This window comes from Lepidothrix coronata, unplaced genomic scaffold, assembly GCF_001604755.1.
Source record: "Lepidothrix coronata isolate B3197 unplaced genomic scaffold, Lepidothrix_coronata-1.0 Scaffold130, whole genome shotgun sequence".
Lineage (NCBI taxonomy): Eukaryota > Metazoa > Chordata > Aves > Passeriformes > Pipridae > Lepidothrix > Lepidothrix coronata.
The window spans coordinates 652473-673584 of record NW_016690310.1 but is presented as its reverse complement, the minus strand read 5'-3'; the positions used below and the strand labels follow the sequence as shown (position 1 = coordinate 673584).

General features: G+C 37.5%; 1 protein-coding gene across 2 annotated transcripts in view; it reads right to left on the bottom strand.

Moving 5' to 3' along the window:
- SHANK2 (SH3 and multiple ankyrin repeat domains 2) overlaps positions 1 to 21112 on the bottom strand; it is a 330841-nt gene that overhangs the window by 187126 nt on the left and 122603 nt on the right. For both annotated transcript variants that reach the window (XM_017826777.1, XM_017826778.1), the window contains 2 exons: positions 18994 to 19163; positions 6033 to 6146 (listed from right to left, as the gene is read on the bottom strand). In XM_017826777.1, the coding sequence (XP_017682266.1) occupies positions 6033 to 6146; positions 18994 to 19163 (284 nt within the window). The remainder of the gene's footprint in view (positions 1 to 6032; positions 6147 to 18993; positions 19164 to 21112) is intronic.

Sequence of the window (21112 nt, the reverse complement as noted above, 5' to 3'; positions counted from 1 at the left end):
ACAGGTACACAAGCGCCTTCTATTCAAGGTGAAACTATGTGGAAGGAGCATTTATCAAAACTTATTATCAAAAACCTTGAGGTGCTCATCTGGTCAGGCTCTTCTGCCTTGTTGAAACCTTCTTCCTTCAAGTGGTTTTCAAAGTTGTTTAGTTTATAGAATTTTTCAGAGTTATAGTTGTCTTTCTAGTTAAAAACTACACAGAACTAATCCTAACAAATGAGGAAGAACTTGTTTAAAGAAGATTTTGTTACTTTGGATCATTTCTAAAAGGTATCATTCCTCTAAAGGGAAGAGGCTGGATGGAAAGATCTTTTGCTTTCTCTTTTTCCTCTTCCACTGCTGAACTTAACATAGAGTCAGAGAATCAATTGTATGTGATTAGGCAGTGGGTTTAAATCTATCATGTCCAGATAGCAAATTTAGTAAACCAAGACTCCTGTACTACTGGGAGGATCAGAGCTACAGCTCACAAATTCCAGATTTACAGGAGCTCTGGAACTAACAGGACTTCCAGGCTCAGGACATTCCATTTCCATTCCACACTGGGATGCAATGGGGTGTGCACACACACACACATATTTCTGTGGGAATGCTCTGGTGTTTATCTGCCTCATGGAGTACACTCAGGAATGACACTGCTTTGGAATATACTTACCACATCACTACCCTGAGACGTTTAAAAATGCAGAAAAAAAAGAACACCAAAATTTAATTTTGGTGAAAGATGAAACAGCCCATTTGACATTAACAATCAGCTACATAAGAGCGTAAACTGAGGAAAATATGTGTTTTAGAAATTCAAGCAGCCAAAATATGTCCATAGGGGCCACAGCCAAGGCTGCAACTCTTGTGCTCTGGTCTGTAACCATCCATCCTGTTTCACCATTTGTCTCTGTCACATCCTGTGTCCCTGGCCCAACTTCCTCTCAAGCTCTTCTTCTCCAAAGGAGTACACAGATCTAGTTCATGGAGTAAAAATATTTGTGACTGTTCCAAAAGGCAGCATGGAGAAAGCAGCTTTGACATGGCAAGGGGAAGAAAACCTGCAGATCCAACATGTGCCAAGGCCCTTGTCCACAGAGGAAAAAGCAGCTCCCAATTGTCAGTACAGATGTCAGCTCCAAAATTCCCAGTAAAGCAACTTTCTTTCTTGCAGGAACACAAATCAATATTCTAGCAGCCCGGCTGACTAGATTGCCTGGGAAGGTGCTGTGCTAATTATAAAAAGGGGATGGAGGAAATGAGGAATAAATGTGTTTTTATTGAATGCACAAGGTGTTAAAAACTAAGAATGTGGAACACAGAAAATTCTGTACTTCAGAAATTGTGTAGCACAGGATGCATTTTATTTATACAGTTTGGGCTTGTTTGGTAAATCCTGGAATCTAGAGGGAATGTTGAATAAGGAATGCTGCAATTTCTGCTTATAACACCTGTGTATAGCTACATATGTAAAAAGAAATGGCCAAGGGAACTATGGTATTACTGGATAATCCGTGATCATATTTTCAAGCTGCTGGAAACTCAGGAGTAAGTGACACCAAACATTTAAGCACAGACACTGTGTTCAAGAATGGACAGGATGTGGCATTTAGTACTATGGTCTAGTGGTCAAGGTGGTGATCAGTCAAAGGTTGGCCTTGATCTCAGAGGTCTTTTCCAACCTAAATGATTCCGAGGCATTTTGAAAGAGAAATCCCAGTTTAGTGTGTGCTGGGAGCACCAGTGACACTAGAGGTCAGCATGGGAGCATCTACATTTGCATTTTAGGCTGGGCGACGAATGTGCTCTGCAAGTGCTACCGCTGCTGCAGCCCCCAGGACTGAGACACCTCGGAGTTTGGACTTGGATTCTTTCATGGAAAAATGGGTTCTTGAACGACTGTTAATGGTCATTTGAGCCACATGCCTGGATTAGATTTAGTCTGAACTAAACTCCCAGGACTCCTATAGCTACTACAACTGCTAATAAGGTGTATCCCAAGGCCACCGGGTAGAGGAATGCACAGAGGAGGCTAAGGAATGAAAAGTAATCCTAGGACAATATTAAAAATGAGGCTGGAACTCAAGGAAAAGTGCACTGAGGAGCCCAAGAGTTGAAAGACAGCAAGGATTAGACATATTGAGCCTGCCTTCATTTCAGTAGCGTTTGTGAAATCTAAGAGTTCTCCAGGCACATTAGGGAGGAAGGAACAATAAATGATAAAGTCAGACTGCAGTTAAAGATAACTCTTTACTTGAAAATGAATGCCTCACTTCGGTTATGAGCAATCAGATAATCTATAGCTCTGAATTCTGAAGGATATGGAGCATAAAATCACAAGTCTAACAGAGAATATTTTTGTAGTAAGTCTCTGAAGTTGCAGTAATACCCTCTGATGGAAGAAAAGTAAAGGGAAACATCTAAATTTAGGCAGGAGAAACTTTTTTTTCAATTTTAGCAGAACATTTTAGCAAAAAAAGCACAAATAGTATGTTTTAACATATTTAGGAATACAAAGACATTTAAGGATGAAATTGGCTCATTACTGAATAACACAGGAAAACTGTCAATGCAGAAAGAGTAAATATGTAACATTTGTATTCTGTGTTTGTGCAGGGAAAGAGCAAGATGTTGTACCAATCTCATCTGAAGGAACACTCTCACTCGAAGACAATTCTGGAAAATGTTAAAAACACGTTTTAAAATGAGATAGTAAAAGGTTTTGTGTGTCGGGATTTTTTTAAAAGCAGCCAAAAGAATTTAGCAGATCACGATAACAATTTTCTTTGTTGTTGTTCTTTTTCCATTAGATCTCAAAATGTCAAAGGAACTCCTTCAAACTGGAAGGCAGCATGTCCTGTGCTGGTGCTATTAAATGGCAAATGAGACAACCTGGGTAATTAGAAGCTCATAAGCCTGGCATCAATCCTAGTAAAAAAACAGAATAATTCCTACAAGACTAAAATAATGAAGGATTAAAGAAGGGAAATAGAATTAATGCCAGTCAATATGACTTTTTTTTTTTTTTTAAAGAGAACCTGCCAAGCTGGCATGGTACCTTGGAAGAGAGGACAGGAACCAGGTGCTGTTCTGTACTTCCCACTTCCAGACAACAGTTGGGATGGCAATAAAGTTCCCCAAAAATTGAACTTTTCTTAGAAGTGAGACTATACATCATCATGACAAGAAACACCTGCCCACCAGTTTTACTGGGCATATAGTGTTTAATTCTGGTTTGTTTTTTTCCAAGAACTATTCCTCTCTCTTTCATTCATGGCATGCACATGACAAGCTGCTATTAAACACTATTGTTCTAACTTAATAGCAAAGGGAAGCTGCTGGAAGAAATGTTCCTAAATCTCATTTATGGGAAAGAACCGTTACTGTGGGGCTGGTCTGAAAAAGGCTGAGTTTGAGCTTCATTTCCTCCACATTGAAATGATCTACTTTCGAAATCATTACCATAAGAAGTTCTGCTGCTTTGCAAAGCCCACGATGCAAATTCTTGCAACTGGCACAAGTTTGTGATGTTTCTCAGCTGATGTTCTTTCAGCCATCCCAGTAGACCTAATTTAATTTCTAATCATTTCCCCATGCTTAACACATTTTTCTAAATTACTTTTGCATTTGTACTCAGAGGGAGTACTGGCTGATTTTTGCTTGTGAAGCTTTCCTCTTTCATTCCCATTGTTTCCTGTGCAAAGGGGATGCAGCAAACTGCACAGAGCAATCCTGTCATCAGCTGCTTTCACTCCATACCGTATTTCAATAATAATATGGCACATACTGTGCATTTCATAGATTTCATAATCCCAGTTCCAACCTCTATCACATTACACAGAGGAGCACTGAACCTCATTCTGGGTGCAGGACAGGGAGAGCCCAGCAAAATATGGGAGTGCACAAGTTCACAGTGTCCATTTTGTGCCCATTTAATTATATTTTCATCTTTTTCAGAGTAAAAGAATGGTGTATTTAAATCCTTAGCCATTATAATTCACACTGTACCATAAGCAAATAGGAAAGCAATCAGAAGGTATGAAATAGTTATAAATTACTCTGGTGTTTTGCCAGACACGTGGCATAAGTTTTCATAATTTCACCTCTGAAAATTTGTAAGATGTTTCTGTTTATATTATTTTATTACTTCCAACTTTGGTAATCCTTTTGTTATTCTTGTGACAATTTTTAATTTTCGTTCCCCTTCAAATGATCAAAGAAATTTTTGCTCAAAAAAGATTGTGTCATATATTAAAGCAATTGTGTCACAGACTGAATTTACTTCCTGAAGTATTTCTCAGAAAGATCTTTAAGGATTTGTGACAGGTGTGGTTATCTTCTCTTCAAAACCACTAAAAAGATGCAAAATTTCTTTCATATTTTAGAACATCACTTAATGCCCTCCCCAGAATTTTCTTCTGATTTGGAAACATGCACAGCTCAAATTCAATGCAGAGTTGTCATGACAGACTCAAGAGAGGTGTTTTTGATGACTTACTCATACAAAGCACATCTTTCTGAAGTCTTTCCACCAAGTGGTTTTATTGAAGGACCTTTAGAACAACTCACAGGTGGCTTCTCACCAGCTCATGTTGCACTGACTGAATTCACTGGTCTTCCAACTAATGAAATCACACTAAAATTGCAAATTGTGGTCCCCCTTTTTACACCTTATTTTGAAAACTGCACTGCTCCTAAACTGGCCAATTCCAACCTCAATACTCCTCCTGTTTAATATACCTCCATCTTTAAATTTTATGTTCTCAAACCCTTAGAAGAGCTACACAACTGTTCTCCCTCTGTATTCAGAGTCCAACTCCATTCTCTCCAAATATTACATCTGATTTTGTCTCCTCCTCTTTTCCTCTCTCAAAAGGGAAATAGAAAAGAAAGCATAACCTTGTCACACAGTGTTTAGTTATCTAGAGCAGTGTCCCTAATGTCTTGCTCCCTCATTCTTTTCAAGTTTTCATATTCCAAAAGCTAACTTTTTGCCTCCTCTTCTGCTCATCCCTCAAATTCATATTCCATCTTACCACAGCTTCCAATAAAAACAAATTAAAAGACCTCTCAAATATTATAAATATTTCCTAATCCTTACTACTCTGGGACCTTGCCCAGTGCATTCTGTTCCATACTATCACATTTATACAGTTGCTATAGATATATACATAAAGAAAATTATACCTTGTGGTTTATAATGACATGAATTAAAAAGCCCCATTTGCGAATGAATGATATGATGCATAAATTTCAGTGTATCATCTGTGCAATGCCAAAAGTTCTTAATCAATACAACAGAGATCTAAAGCACATCAACAGTTGATTTAAAACTGCATCCACTCCCAAAGAACGTTAATTATATTCTCAGAGCTCATTTATAATGAGCTTTTAATTAGAGAGGATGTCCTCACATCTTAATTCTTAGAAGCAAAAAAATTATGAGATGGGAGGTAATTCTTAAAATAACATGCTTTAATGTAGATTTCTTTTTCTTTTATTATACCAGAACTATAAAGACTCCTTGCTTAAAGTCACTTGTGGCAACACACATGTATGAGAAAGGAGGATTCTATTTCCTTTGTCATCAGTAAGGATGTATATGAGACATCCCTCTAATGGATGCCTCCTCTAAAATTTAGGAAAAGGTAAACAGAAGGATCTTTATTGCTATGAAGAGCTAAATGAGTATTTCACACTGGGAGATGAGTGGTCAGTTTTTCTTCCATTATTTAATTGCCTAATTAGCCACCCTCCCATATTTTAGGAAAATGATACACAGTAAAATCCTTTACAAAATGTCTACACTCAGTTCTGTGTAAAAGCTTTTGCAGTGCTACCCAGTGTAGTCACTCAGAAGAAAGTCTGATTGCTTGAACAGTAAAATCTGCTTAATAAATCCACCTTTAGTTTTCAATTCAGCAGCTCAGCTTTATTCAACTTTCGCATTCCCAGTATTTCATAAACACTCTGCTGTACAACACAATGCTGGGACAGACACATGGCATTTGTCATGTCAGGAGTCAACAGGAACTTGATCTGATTACCTGCTTTGCTTTCATTGGGTTTGCACTGAACTTCTTCAACACATTCTGCAGGAAACCAGCCAATATGTCCCCGGGTGCTGCCTTCCCAGAATCCACCTTCTCCAATGCTTAGAACTAAACAGAGAGAGACACAGGGAGCATTAAACTTTATCTTCTCCCATAAATGCAAGATTAGATACATAACACATTCAATAATAACTGAACATCATGTTGGTAAAAGCCAATGTGCAATAACTCCAATGCTGGTACCCCCAAAACGGGCACAGAATAACCTTTAAATGTGACTCTCCCTGGTCTGCTTTTGTAACCTCTTCACAAATTTGTTTTTTCACAAGTTTCCTTGGCCCTCGCACAATTCTTTCCGTTTTCAGTTTTCTCAAGGATAAATGCATGGTTATACCACAACCAAAAAATGTTGTCTTGCCTGTTCAAATGAAGCCGAAGTGCTGAACTCATTGTAAAACTGAATTCATGTTGAAATGGATTTTAATAATACATATTCTGATATTCCATTTTTTTCCCACCTTCTAAGGAAACATGCTATTTTATTAAGTGGGCAGCTCAGAGATTGGCAATGTCGAGTAATATGATTCAAGGGTTTGAGCACACAGCAAACACATGAACCTCCCACAGATGAGGGCAGATGCCTTTTGAAACATTTCAATGATTATTCTCAATAAAAGATCATGACAAGATGGAGGAGAAGGATTTACCAACATGAGAAAAAGCTTTATCCTGTAGTTCTAATTATCTTGACATTAATTCTAGACTCAACAAGGATTATGACAAAAGCCTGCAGAACAACAAGGCATGTTTTTACTGATAAGCAATTGGAGGTGAACTGTGGTAACAAAAGGACTCTAAATACTTGCTAGGTATTATTTTTAAATTAATATTACAGAAGTTCCTACAAACCACTGTATGTTTACTATATACTAGAAGAATATATATGCACTATTAAAAAGATACTATACATTAATATTGATAAAAGGTGATATCATCAACAAAAACATATTAGTAGGTCCTCAGAGCACATGTATACAAAACATAGTGTTGGGTGGAGAGGTCCCTGAGCTCATGGAAGCTGAGGCAGCCCAGTTCCATCTGCTGAGTGCCAGCTAAGCCCAAACTGCCCCTGCTGAAAATCAAGGCTAATGAGCCCAAGCACATCTTTGCTAATGTGTGCACATGGTTTCCAAGACCTGGAATAATGTCTCTGCAGGGTATTTCAGTACAGGAGGGGTAACTAACTTGATCAGAGCTACTTTGATAATCTCCAACACCAGCACTTTTTGCACTGTTAAAATACACCAGGCTTTAAAATCCTGGTCCCTGCCTGACTGCGATTGAACTCAGCAACAGTGGAACTGCTGTGACTCAGTGGCATTGAGTCTGAACTTGATTTGCACTATTCTAGTGAAAGATGAAAATCAAATCAGTGGTAGACCAACAAAAAGAGTAAAAAAAATTATGGTAATATTAAGGCAGTAAGAAATCTGGTTTGAGACACCAGAATCTCTAAAGATGCCTTTGAAAGTAAATGTTTACCAGGTTTCTTTCATCGATGTAATCCTAAACAATTTGTTGTGTTACTTACAGAGCACGGACATCTATTAACATGAATATTTGACAGCAAAATGTTTATAAATATGTCAGTTTTAAGCCTTTTAATGTAGTGCATTCCAAGAGACAGATTTCATGAAATGCACATTTACACACCGCTCTCAATAAGAAGTCCCAGGAAACACCCATTAAGGAAAAATCCTACACCAGGATAGGTCCCAAATGCAATTTCTGGAACACTTTTCTGACATATATGAGGAACCTATAACTACCCAGGGAGTTATGGGATAATGGGGGAGGGCACAAGCCTTGGATGATTCCAACAACTCTACACTGAATATTAAGCTGAATTAAAAAATTTTAGCAAGACTTTTTTTTGTTTGTTTCCCTAACACCTGTAGATATTGCTAAGAAAAGCAGAAAATATTTCAACTCTACACTTAAATGCAAGCAAAAATGAAGAAACCACATGTTCTTTGTGTTAATAAAATAAATAATTTCTATAAAAAATATTAATAAACACTAATTATTTAGGGATTTATTGTTTATTTTAATAAAAATATGTTATGGGGCATAATTAATGAAAAATATGTTGGTCTAGTTCTTAAAAATGTTTAAAACCTCTGCATATCAACACACATAGTCAATCTGATAATTCAGTGTCACATAAAACAGAAACCTGATCATTCATCCAATGTATATCCAAAAAACATGGAATAGTCAGCAGCTTCCAATACATTTTTAACAATGTAACCTCCTTTTACGTAAGAATGCACTTCTTATATATGACATAAGGAACTAGGAAAATTTAATAACCTATATACATATGGAATTATGGTAGGATCCTACTGTATACACTGATTTAACTTCAAGTTGTAAAAGAGAGTGTAGGACTCCAGCCAAAAGAAATATAAAAATGTTAGACAGTAAAAGATTCCTACTGCCAGTAATTAGCTTTTTTCTTTTTTTTTTTGAGGGGAGTTTTCAGCACTGAATCTCAGTCCTGATTTCACCCCACAAATTAGGAAGATGATCAGAGCAGAACTGAGAGACTGAGTCAGATTAACCTAATTTGGTATTTTATTAATCTGTCAGATTTGCTATTTTGATGCTCCAAATGACATGGATATTCCCATCTCTAAAAAGAGAGATGCACTGTGAGGACAAAGTTGGTTATTTCACTCACATGGATTAATTCCATTTGTTATCGGTAGTAGCATCTGATCTAAATCAACACAGGAGAAGAAATTTGCTTTCTAAGTCTATCTGGGAGTGAGCGCAAGGCAAAAAGTGATCACTCCAGAGCAGAACTAGACCCATTTCAGACCATTACTGCATGAAATATTAAATATTAGCCATTACTAACAGCAAGAGCAAAGGGAAAATAATGTAGCCTGTCTGAAGACATAACATCCATGGAAAAGAAGTGGAAGGGGAAATGAGGTGTTGCTGGAATGCAGTTACCCTTCACCACTCTAGTTCAAGCCAGTCTAAAGATTACATCTACCAGCAAAGGGCTTTGGATTTATCAAGAAAAAACATCATTATGGGGGCCAAGAAAAGAAGGGAAAAGCTGATGGAACTGCAAGAGGCCCAAAGATGACACAAGAGAGATGAGTGATATCCAGGGGTACAACAGAGACAGAGATAAATTGTTGGTGAGGTGAAGGATAAGCTCATAGTACTCAAAATGTAGACGCTGAGATCTAGGTGGTTCTGCACTACCAAAAAAACTTGAAATAATCTTCAGATATTTCAGATATTAAATTATTGAATTAACCTTCTTCAGATATGCCATTTATAAAAAATTTTGCAGCAAAAGCCAAGGCCAGAATAATCTAAACATCTATAAAAACTCTCAACAATTCACATACTCCAAGGTGGGTAACTGCAATTTAGAGGATAAATAAAATTGTAATTCATCTTTTGTACCCATGAATGCTTTTTTAGAATGAAGCTTTAATTTGTCTTGCCTCTCCCAATATTGCTTAAGGGCCTCATTGTAACAGATAATTTGTTACCAGAGAGAGATTTTGTAATCAACAGTTTCCCTTCTGAAGGACATAACAATGGTAAATCAAAGGAGAACTTTCCTAAAATTAATAATTAAACTTTATCATTTCAAGCAGTTTTTCCTTTTCTTTTAGTAAAACCAAAAGATGTGGTTGCTATGGCAAGAGGAGGTCAGAGTGTCTTTATACACCACAGAAATTATGAAAAGAAGATGATGTTTTAACAGTAAAATTAAAGTTCTAGTAACATCATGAATCCCAGTATGCCTTTTCGCAACAAAAGTGTAGTTTAAAACATTAATTATGTTCAATTCTATGAACAAAACTGCAAATCATAAGTGGAAAAATAATAAACAATGGAATAACATGAAAACATGGATAGGCAGGTATCAGTCAGGATCTCATCATTTTAATGTCTTTAAAGTATTATACTTAAAATCAGCCAGATTCTTCTTTGCCAAAGTCTAGAGAAAAATACAAGAAAATTATGTACACAAAATATTTTACAATATTATATATTTAAAAATTATAGAACAGAACATAGAATGTTTTTTCTTTTGCAACTTTTGTAAGTCCATTGGCAATGCATATATTGTAATTGGTATTAATATACTAATCACAAACTGCCTAATTAATATACTATAAAAATCACTTTAATCAAAAGAACATAAAGGTTGTATTCTTCCACATTACAGCTCCCTTCATCATGCCACGATCAAGAAATAGAGTACTTTTTACCATTTAATTATGGTGACTACTATTTCTAAATTCCTTGAGATACTGGAATGTCAATGAGTGGATTATTCCATGCAACCTTACTTGCAAAAATGTCAATGAAATTTACAGCCAAATTCAGGCCAATGTTTTACAGCTGCTACAGGATGTACCTGAAATGCCTTTGTAACATCTAAATCAATTTTTGGTGCTCCAAACTTCATTTTTCTTTCCTGGGAAAATAAATAATTATATGGATTGGCAATGAGACATCATGTTCTGGGGAAAAAAGAACATTTCTACAAGCAGGACCAAAAAAGGACAAATTAACAAAATGAATGTAAAGTGTCCCTCCATTCAAACTGCAGCATGAAATTGTATTTACTTTCATCCCCTTGTTCTGCTATTCATAAAAAATGCCATTTACCTCTTGAAATACAAAGCAGTTTCACCTGAATTTTAGCTAAGCAAGGGTTCAGTGCAAATCTGAACTCTAGTTCTATGTCTTGACATAACAATCTTCTAGATTCGTTTTTTTAAACTAAAACAGATTTTTAATTTCCAGTGGGCACAAACCTAAGTTCTTTACCTCAGAATAATTAGTATTATAACTTGGGCTTTCCTCTTGTTGAAATATCTGTCATGTGATATAAATTTTCAGAGTTGTTTACCTCTGGAAGGAGAACTTCCAAATGACAGTCTCTGCAAGAATACTTATTTCAATGATAAAACCAATTTTGCTTATAACAGCCCCTGAAGTATCTACAACTTAAAAATATATGCTTCTCACCTTGAGTTGTAATGGCAACTTATTTCCTAAGTATAGGTAGAAATTTAAACAAAAATTCAACATTTGATCTATTTTTGCTGCATTTACTACCAGGTAAATCAAAAACACTATTGAGACAAGAACTTCCAGGTGACAGCTCTTAATCTTGTTGTCTCTTAAAGAGAGATAGTTTTCTTACTCTGTTTCTTTCTCTAACTCCACTTGTTCCTGATAGCAATTCCTCCCTCCCTGCCTGTCATTAATGATGGGCAGGATCTGGCTGACCGGATCTGGCTGACCAGTTCTGGCTCCCAAAGACTTAAGAGAGACTGACATATCTTGGGGTCAGCGCAGCAGGACTGGGATGGAAATCATTGCCTATCACCCTGATGACAACCATTTTAAGTGCTCCAGCAGGCAAAAAAGCGACTGTGCCCCAGCTGCCATATAGGAAATGTTCTTGTGCAGCCCATGTACAATCTGGAAGGAAAACCTCTTGTATCTGTAGTTAATGATTCTGTCTAATTGACCTGAGCAGTCGGATTGGACTGTGGCTCCACAGATGTTTCTTTCCATGGAGAAGGAAATTCAGCAGTCCTTTCCCACCCTGGGCTACGGAACCTCACAGAGAAACCAAATTAGGGAAATAACAGACAGAAAATACTCCTCACCTTTTGAATTTACATTTAACTCCCAGTTTTGCTTCCAAAACAAAAGTGTGATCCAAATGTGGCTTCAAGGAGTTAACCTTTGGTGTAATCCAAGTGATTCTGCTGTTTACCTGAAAAACTGCCTTACCTACTTTACCCAAAATCATCCAACTTCTCCCAAGTGTCTCAGTGCCATACTCTAAGCCCATCTGCACATCTCCTGCCTGTGTCCTGTCAGTCTCAGGTTTTGGGTGCCTCTTACCAGCCCAAACCACAGTGGCCATAGTCAGTCAGACTAGATTCTGACTTAAAACAGCTTTTCATCTTTTATCATCCCTAATTTCTCAAGAAAGGGATGGTGCTAACAAGCACCATTCAGGAAGAAGACCTTGGGATGAGAAGACAACAGTGACTACTAACAGAGGCAACCTAAGTGACTACTAACAGAGCACTCGTTACATCACATTACTACAAACACAGTAATCTGCACATAACCCTCTAAATCTGAGGAAATACAGCTCAATTGAAATAGAACTGAGTGAGCTATGCTGTTCAACATTTGGCCATTTGTGGGGTTTTTTTCCCTTTTTTATCTTTGCCAACAACTTTCTATGAATATTGTCTTTTCCTTATTGTTTAGGTGTCTGTTAAATAGTTTTGAGGAAGTGAAGGAGAGAGAAAAAGAGGATAAGAAACAAATCTTGTGCACTGATTTGAATTTTGATCAGAAATTCAAATCAAGTATTACAGAAATCCATCTGTTTGTAACGTTGATCACCATCTCTTTTGAGGAAAGTGCAGACAGAGTCAAATTTGCTTTTCTCCACTGTGATGCACAAACTTCAGATCAGGAGGATGCAGAGCAGAGAGAATTAATTGAGAGGAGGTCCCAAACCAGCTTAGATGTAGAGCCTGTACTATTATGTTGGACTATGTTAGTGCACTCATATGACATTCACGGCTTCTGGTACTCTGTCTCCTGAATATTTCAGGCCAGTTGCTGACTACTCGAGAAAGGCTGTCTTAAAGTAGCCAAGAGTGAAGACAACAGGAATTTGTGGATGCTTTTACATCCTAATCACTTCCTCACAGCCTTGACAGCAAAGCCAGCTCTCCTGCTGGAGCAGGAGCAAGGCCATGTCTTTGTTACAACACTGATAGCACTACTCTTTCCTGCTCTTCGGGTACAAGCAACTTGAAGAAATGAGTTGGGATATTATCTGTGACAAGTCATAATTTATTGTGTTATGAATTTAAATCAAACCAATCAAGTCGGGAGACAGTAAGGAAGCAAAACAGACCAATGGATCTGGATAAGATTAGTATTCCACTTCATTTCACCCTTCACATGAAAGAGCAGCAAATCAATACTTATGCAAACCTCTTAGGTTAAATTTTGCTGCCATGCTTATCCACACGAGGTACAAAATGCTCTTGAAGAAACAAAAAAGCATTCCCGAGGCTCTTCCCTTTCCAGGATTTTATTTACTAATCTAACAAGCACAAAAGCCTGGGAGACCAACTTCCCTTCTGCCCACAGGCACTGCCTGTTGGAAGTATCTTCGAGCACAGCAGGGGTTTAATAATCTTTCTTTTTCCAAATGACTTACAAGTAGATTTCATGAGAAATGAAAATGTTAGTGATATATTTGGATTGCCCTACTGGCTGAGATCATGCTGAAATAAAAGCAGTGTCACAAGGGTCAATATTTCTAATGCTGAGAACTACTAACTTCCTGCCCAGAACAGATGCTTGAACCACTGCTACTGAATTACTACTGTTTCTCTGACCCTAAGGAATGTAGTTCAGAGCAGATCTTGGTTGTGATAAACTCTTCTCTGATGTGCAGACTGTGCCTGCACAGGAGGCATCTCACAAGGTTCATGAAAAGGTCGGTTGGAGCATATTTGAGATACTGAAATAACTCCCCATTTTTCTAGATACTAAGCACTAGAAAAGTTGTTTAATCACAGTAAGAGCTAAAGAAACTGAGCATTTCCCAAAACTAGCCTGTATTCTGTTTGGCTCCCAAGTGAAACACAGGAGATAGCAATATCAGGGCAGGAAACAAAAATTTAGAGATGGACAAACTATACTGTAAGCAGGTTGAGGGAGAGAGAAATCTCCCCCTCTGCTCTGCTGTCCTGAGACTCCACCTGGAGTGCTGGCATCCAGGTCTGGAGTCCTCATCACAAGAAAGACACGGACCTGTTAGAGCAGGTGCAGGGGAGGCCTGAAGGTGCTCAGAGGGCTGGAGCACCTCTGCTGTGGAGACAGGCTGAGAGAGTTGGGGTTGTTCAGCCTGGAAAAAAGAAGGGGCTGGGGAAATCTCATTGCAGCCTGTCAGTACCTAAAGAGAGCTTATATAAGAGAGGGAAAGTCATATAAGAGAATTATAGAATGGCTTGGGTTGGAAGGGGACCTTTTTCCACAGGGAGATAGTGACAGGACAAGGGGCAATGGCTTCAAACTGACAGAGGGTGGATTTAGACTGGATATTAAGATGAAATTCTTCCCTGTGAGGGTGGTGAGCTACTGGAACTGTTTGCCCAGAGGAGCTGTGGCTGCCCCATCTCTGGAAGCGTTCAAGGCCAGGTTGGACAGGGCTTGGAGCAACCTGGGCTAGTGGAAGGTGTCCCTGCCCATGGTGAGGGGGGAGGGGAAACTAAGTGGTCTTTAAGGTCCCCTCCAATCCAAACCATTCTGGGATTCTATAAAAAAAACCCTGTGAGTGGGGTGAGACTTCAGAAGCTCTCAAAGCATTTGAATCAGGCAACCATGCAGGTTCTTTCTTTCTAGGTCAGTGAAGGATAATTCATATGCATTTCAGGTATGTTTTAATATAAAACATTTTGATTGTTTCGTTTGCAGGTGACCAGAGACTGTCTGAATCATGTTGACTGGCACCTGGAACTCAGACCTGTTACCTTCCCAACAAGATGGGCAGATTAGAAACACAGGTGACCTTCTCAAGGATGCACAGATACTTCTCTATCTCCATGGCAAAGAAAACTGTTAATTCTATTCTCACAAAGAACTTTAGAGCATTGCATTCTCTTCATGCCTCTGAGTTTTGTCATAAAAGAGACCACTTGATTTCCAGTGTAAAAGTTCAATTTAGGAATGTGAAAGCTGATTTAAATTCATTTTACAGATACTTGTTATACATGTGTGTGCATTTGGATTGGGACAGATTTGTTGCTATGGACTTTTACACATAGAATGAAGAAAGAAACAAAATAAATTAAAAATGTTTCTGTGAGGAATAAAACTTCATTTATGTGAAAACATAAGATTAGGAGAGTTCTGGTACAAACAAAGACATCAGATTTATTTTTACAACAGCTATGGCTCTTTTCTCAAGAGCGGAGACACAAATGATGTCAGTGTGTATGACTAACAACTAAAAATAAAGCAGGTATTTTGGTACAGGCTACGTAATATCCTATTAATACAAGACCATTTTAGTTTAAAACCAATGTTTAGTTTACATTTTCTTTGAACCTTGCCCATTCACAGATTTCTCTGAGCAGCTTCCTTGTATCACATACTGTGAACTATTGTCACTCATGCACTTCTACCAGTTTTAGAAAGGAAAAAAAAACCTGCTTCCTCTCCATCTGATGAAAACACTTTTCATCAAGAGTCTAGGAATCCATCCCTCTCTCTGTGACCCTTCTAATTCTGCCAAGTCAAAAAAGAAAATCCATAAAAACATTTCCCAACTAATCCCTTTCTCTAATATGTTGTTCTGGTTTTTATCCCTATAATAAATGCCTTGCTACATCTTTACTGTGATTAGTCTCATGGGATGAACATGTGATGAGCATCTCCCCGGGGTCAGACTAAACATGGGTCAGAACCCCACAGCAAGTACCAAAACACACTTGAATTCCCCAAAACAATCCAAGAAGGCAGGACTTTGGCATCAGTGTATTATAAGAACAGTACAGTTACCAATTTGGAAGAGGAGAGGGGCTAAGACAAAGTTTTTGTTTTTCAAATGTGAGGGGAAATGTTTCCAAAGGGACAAAAAATTGAATTCCATGGGGTTTATTGTTCTTTCATTCCTTCCAAGCACTGCACACAGCAAGTTGCTTCTCTGGGTAACCTGTGCCAGGGCCTCACCACCTTCACAGGAGTGAATTTCTTCCTAAAATCTAGTCTAAATCTACCATCTTTCAGCTTAAACCCATTTCGCCCTTGTCCTATCACTACACTTATTCTCTATAAATAATTACATTTTTATTGAAACAGGGACAGGAATCCAGGTTTAACTGGACCTGGATTTTTGACACAAATGCTAGGTTTGAGTGGCTTCTTCAACACTGTTACACAACTGAGACCTTTTTAAAGTATCACTGTCTTTTTACCTGAACTCTTTGTTCTCTACATGACCTTGCTGTGTTCATTCTGACATATTTTTTTGTGGCAACTGAGGAACCACTGACATGGTAACATAAAATAGGATTTAATTTTGTTCTGGAAGTTTCTCCTTTGATAGCACTGAGAGTGTCATACAGCGTCCCAGCCCTGCCATGCAAACAGCCTTAAATTATGTTTCACAAGATTTAATCCTAAGCACTAGCTCTGAAATTCTCTATATAGACTTGTTCTTTTTCCAAACTCCCTAAAAGGAGGCTGACATCTATAGAAACCTCACTAGGCTTTGCTGCAGCAAAGTTCTCTAAAATGATTTAAAACAAACATACCTGGAAAAGCTAGACCTCTACCAGATTTTAATTCTAAGTGCAAACCATATTCTTAAAGCTGAAAAAATAACTGCTGCAGGGATGATTTGATGTTGGATGGGCATGTCCCCCTTTTGTTAACAATAATAATTAATTTATAGGTTTTCTTCCAAAAACTTACAATTTTCCCAGAAATAATAATAATAATAATAATAATAATAATAATAATAATAATAATAATAATAATAATAATAATAATAATAATCATCTCATTTTCTATTTCAGCATTTTGACATCCATTGGTTGCTGCCCCCACAAAAATCATTGGTCTCACACTTAGAACAAACCACAGTAAGAAAATTTGAAAGGTAGACTAATTATAACAACTTAGAACCAAGGGATTCTGAATTAACTTTTTTAAAATATTAAACTCTTCCTTGAAATTGAATTTAAACTCCTTATTCTTGGGATATTTTTGCATATAATAGTCTCAAATCCCAATGCGAACCAGCAGCCAGATGATGAATGACTAAAAAATTCAACATCCTAAGCAAGCTGTTACAGTGTTTCCTCTTTTGCCAGGACACACAGTTTCTATCTTGTCTTTCTCCAGAACTGCCTGGAGTGTCTATTGTCTTATTCTAGTGAGAAGAATCTATGTTGATCTTACATCCTCTACAGAACAAAAATATTCCTACATAATTAAATCCAACAAGAACACCTCTGTGTACAAGATTCCCCAAAGAATAGATGATGGTGCTCAACAGCACTCATTCTTTGTCTTTTGACTCTTCCTAGATCCCTATAGACACACTCAGAAAGTTATTTACTACCACTCATGGCCCCCAAAATTTCATCCTTTATAGGTACCAGCAATTTTTCCTGCTATAATCAAATTCCAGAGATTATAAATAAGCAAAGAGCTCTGGGGTGTGCTTAAGTCTCTCTTTTTTTTAATCATTTTTTTTCATTTTCATGTAACTGCCCAACAAGCATCTCTCTCAACTGCCTTGTTCCTTCACCCTTCCAGTGAGAACTCCAAACTCTACACAGAAGACCCCAGACCTTCCCATTTTAACCCAAGAGCCAGTGTTCTTTTGTAGAGGTGTGAAAACATCACATTTGCTTTTAATTTGCTTTATATTATTGCATGACACTTACTCATAATGTAACTTTACCTCTCTCTAGATCATATCCATTCCTTTGACACCTGAAGGCTTTTAGGAAGTTATTCTGCATTACTTGTCTTGCATTTATTCTCACACACTGTATGCCTGCAAAGCTGGTTCCCAAACATTCAAAGCTGTCAAATTTAATATTTGGCATTCCCAAACAATTCCACAACCTCAAAGTTTGCCTTCTACTTGACTCTAGCCTAGATAACTTCCATTAATTGGGAAATTATAATCACTACTTCCTACTTGATCAGGGAACAATCTTGAGAACAGCAAAATTATCTTTTCAGCCCTACAGACTCTCCTAAGTTTAATCTTCCTCCTTCATTCTTGCAAATAAAATGAGTCTTGCACATGTATTACCTTCAAGTGCAGTGTTCTTCAGAGTTCTGTCCTACACCTTCTGAGTTAACAAAAATTATTAAACCCACAAACACTTCAGAATGAGCACATCCAAAAATAAAAATGCAAAAATACCTTCTAATGGCTCCCTAGTTTTTTTCCAACTACTCTTTGCAGGCTTAAGGGAGGAGGTATTTGAAGTTTTCCTTTGTGAGATAAGTAGTTTCCATTGCACAAAAATTTGCATGAGCTTAACACTTTTATTTAGGACACTGAATTTATTCCCTTTTGTTTGATTTCCGTAACTGTTGTTTGATTTGTATGGCTTGAAAAAAAAGTCTTTTTTATTCCATGACTAGTTTTACCTGGACGTGCAAAATCAGAGCTGAAGCTGCATCACACCTCACCCTCAGGAAGGTGAGTCCTGTACACCACATCACCCACTTTCTCATCTGTATGTGGATGTACTTACTGCCTTCAAACTAATAACACAAAGTTTGGCCTTGATGTAAGTACAGTCTTAGCTGGGGAAGAGCCCCAGTGGACAGAAATTAAACATGCACCACCATGCTTTCTCCACAAAACGTTTACAGTAGATTCTACCTACCTACTTATACTGAGTCTCATGAGGGGACATTTTCTACTTAGCCAATAAATTGTTCCATGAGGAAAGGGCTTAAAACAGAGCTGCTCTTATCCCTGTTTCCTTCCTGATGTGTTTAGAAAGCTAACATGTTTACAGCCTTTCAAAGCCCTGGAGTAGTCATTCTGTAATGACTACAGATGTATATTACATGCTCTGGGTAAGAGACAATGCTGCTATTACTGTACAAACTTCTGATTTTTAGGAGGACTTTGAAGTTAAAATGGTGGCGAAATATGCATTGGTTCTAAAACACAGCTAGGAGCAAAATACCCTGTAAAGAAACAAATGCATAAAAGCATTTCTACTGAACAGGTTATTTCCCCCCAAAATAGAATTTTGTTATAAAATTTCCATCTAGCAGAAGAAAAATGCATATTCAAAATTAACTAGGTACTCACCTTTGACTCTGTCTCCTTTGTGCAGGTGAATTTCCCCTTCCCCTTGAGGTTGATATGGCTTTACTACAATAAAAAGTCTTCCAGGAACAGCACTGTAAAGCTTCCGTTTGGGACCCTGATAATCCAAGGCAGACAGTGTATCCTTGTTGGCACTAGGACTGTAAACGGCACTGGAAATTGAAATTAAACATCATTAACAGCTTTAAAATGGGAAAGTTAATCATTTACCATCACTTAGCAGGATTAAATTAAGCAAATTAATTGTCTTCCAGTGAGACATCTAACTCTTCAAAAAAAATACAGGGTTTTCATGCCAAACAGAAGCTTTTAATGGTTGCAATCTTTCAATATGAAACATGATCAATATCCACCTGACCATAATGTCCTGGAACAGAAAATACACAACATTAAAGTTTTTAGTTTTTCTGCAAATTAAGCTTGCACATTCATAGAGCCTAATGAAATTTAAAATTTATATGCAAATCATACATTACCAGAACCTCCATTTGTCAGAATAACTTGAAAACCTCAGTATTTACAATTATTGTTGGGAATGGATATCTTTGAGTGAACAAGTGAGAGAACTGAATTATTAACTAAATGGATTGAATAATCAAGTTACTTCATCACTCCAAAGCCTGGAGCTAAATTTAGACCTTCACAAAGCATGGTGCTTATGGCAAATATTCTCCAGAATATCACTTTTTCTTGATGGCTAACACTAACTCACTCAATGACTTCAGAACAAGCCACAGCTCATCAACCAACACACTTATGGTGTATAAAGAAGAAATTATTGAAAGGTGGCGAAAAATGTATAAGATCATTACCAAAACTCTAGAAAAACAAATGAACTGTCAAAAATATACAAAAAGAAGCAAATATTAAAGAGAGTGGGAAACCTGTAGGAGATAACATAACAAACTTGCAGTACACTGCTATTCAACTTAAAAAAACCACACGTTAAAACTTGATGTCTTACACGGAAAGTCCAAAACCAGAAAATATTCATGAGAAAGGAGAATGTTAATAAAGATTTGAAGGGAAAAAATAGTATAACAAAGGAAGAAGGCTCATTTCATGGTGATTTAGCATTTTAACACTCTGCTTCCTTTCTTATAAGAAAATATCTCAAACTGCTTTAAGTAAAATGAAATAAAAGGGTTAGAGTTTGCTGGGTTTTCACCCTTTATGGTTTTTTTAACCAATTTCCTACCAAAATAGTAGTCAATAAGTCGGTGAGTACAGAAGAACCCAAACACAGTGAATCTTTCCTATCAGGAACACTTCCATTTTCCTGCTTTAACTTCTTCACCGTTTGGAATAGGATCCCCTTTTCATCTAGTTTTGTTCTTCCATTACTGTGAAGAGGTGCTAATAATGATACTTAGGAGTTTAACAGTGAGTTCTGGTTGCATATCTATGAAGGATTTTGCATCAGAAACCTCAGCCAACTCTCACAGTCGTTTAAAGAAAGACTGGGAAAGATGTTGTTTGGTTTTCAGTTCTTTGCTCTTCTTCCTTGTAAGTGAAGGAACAGTCATCACCATAAAAAAATCCAGATCTATAAACTGTTGCTACACATCTCATTTCCACTTGCATCAAGCTGTGTTTCTGCCTCGTCTGGTAGCAGCTATTCACAGTGTTTTCTCCCTGCATCTACTTTAACTGCTATCACAGAAGATACATTCATTTTCTCTCTTACTGAAGGAGAAAAGGGAAATGACACATTTAACCCACACAACGAATGCATAACTTCTCATGCAACAGGCCCACTAATGGAAATCAGGGCTGCAGGGTAGAGGATTTTTTAAAATAAACAATCTTTCCTCTCCCTTCTTTTCATCAGCTTGGGTTCGAAATCCAGCAAATCCCATGCTAGGAAGAGCAGGAGAAGGATGCAGAGATTTCAGATGATGTGTGGACATGTTCCCCTCTCTCCCAGAAGAAGGTGGCCGTCCTTGACAGCTCATCCCTGGTTGAGATTGTCTTGGAACCTCCCTTCATAATCACTGTGGGACACATTCCACAGGAAGGGTATTCATTCCTTTGCCTCCCCATCCCACTACACAATCAGTTTGCTATGAAAAGCAACAGCCTCATGGAGAATCATAGAACA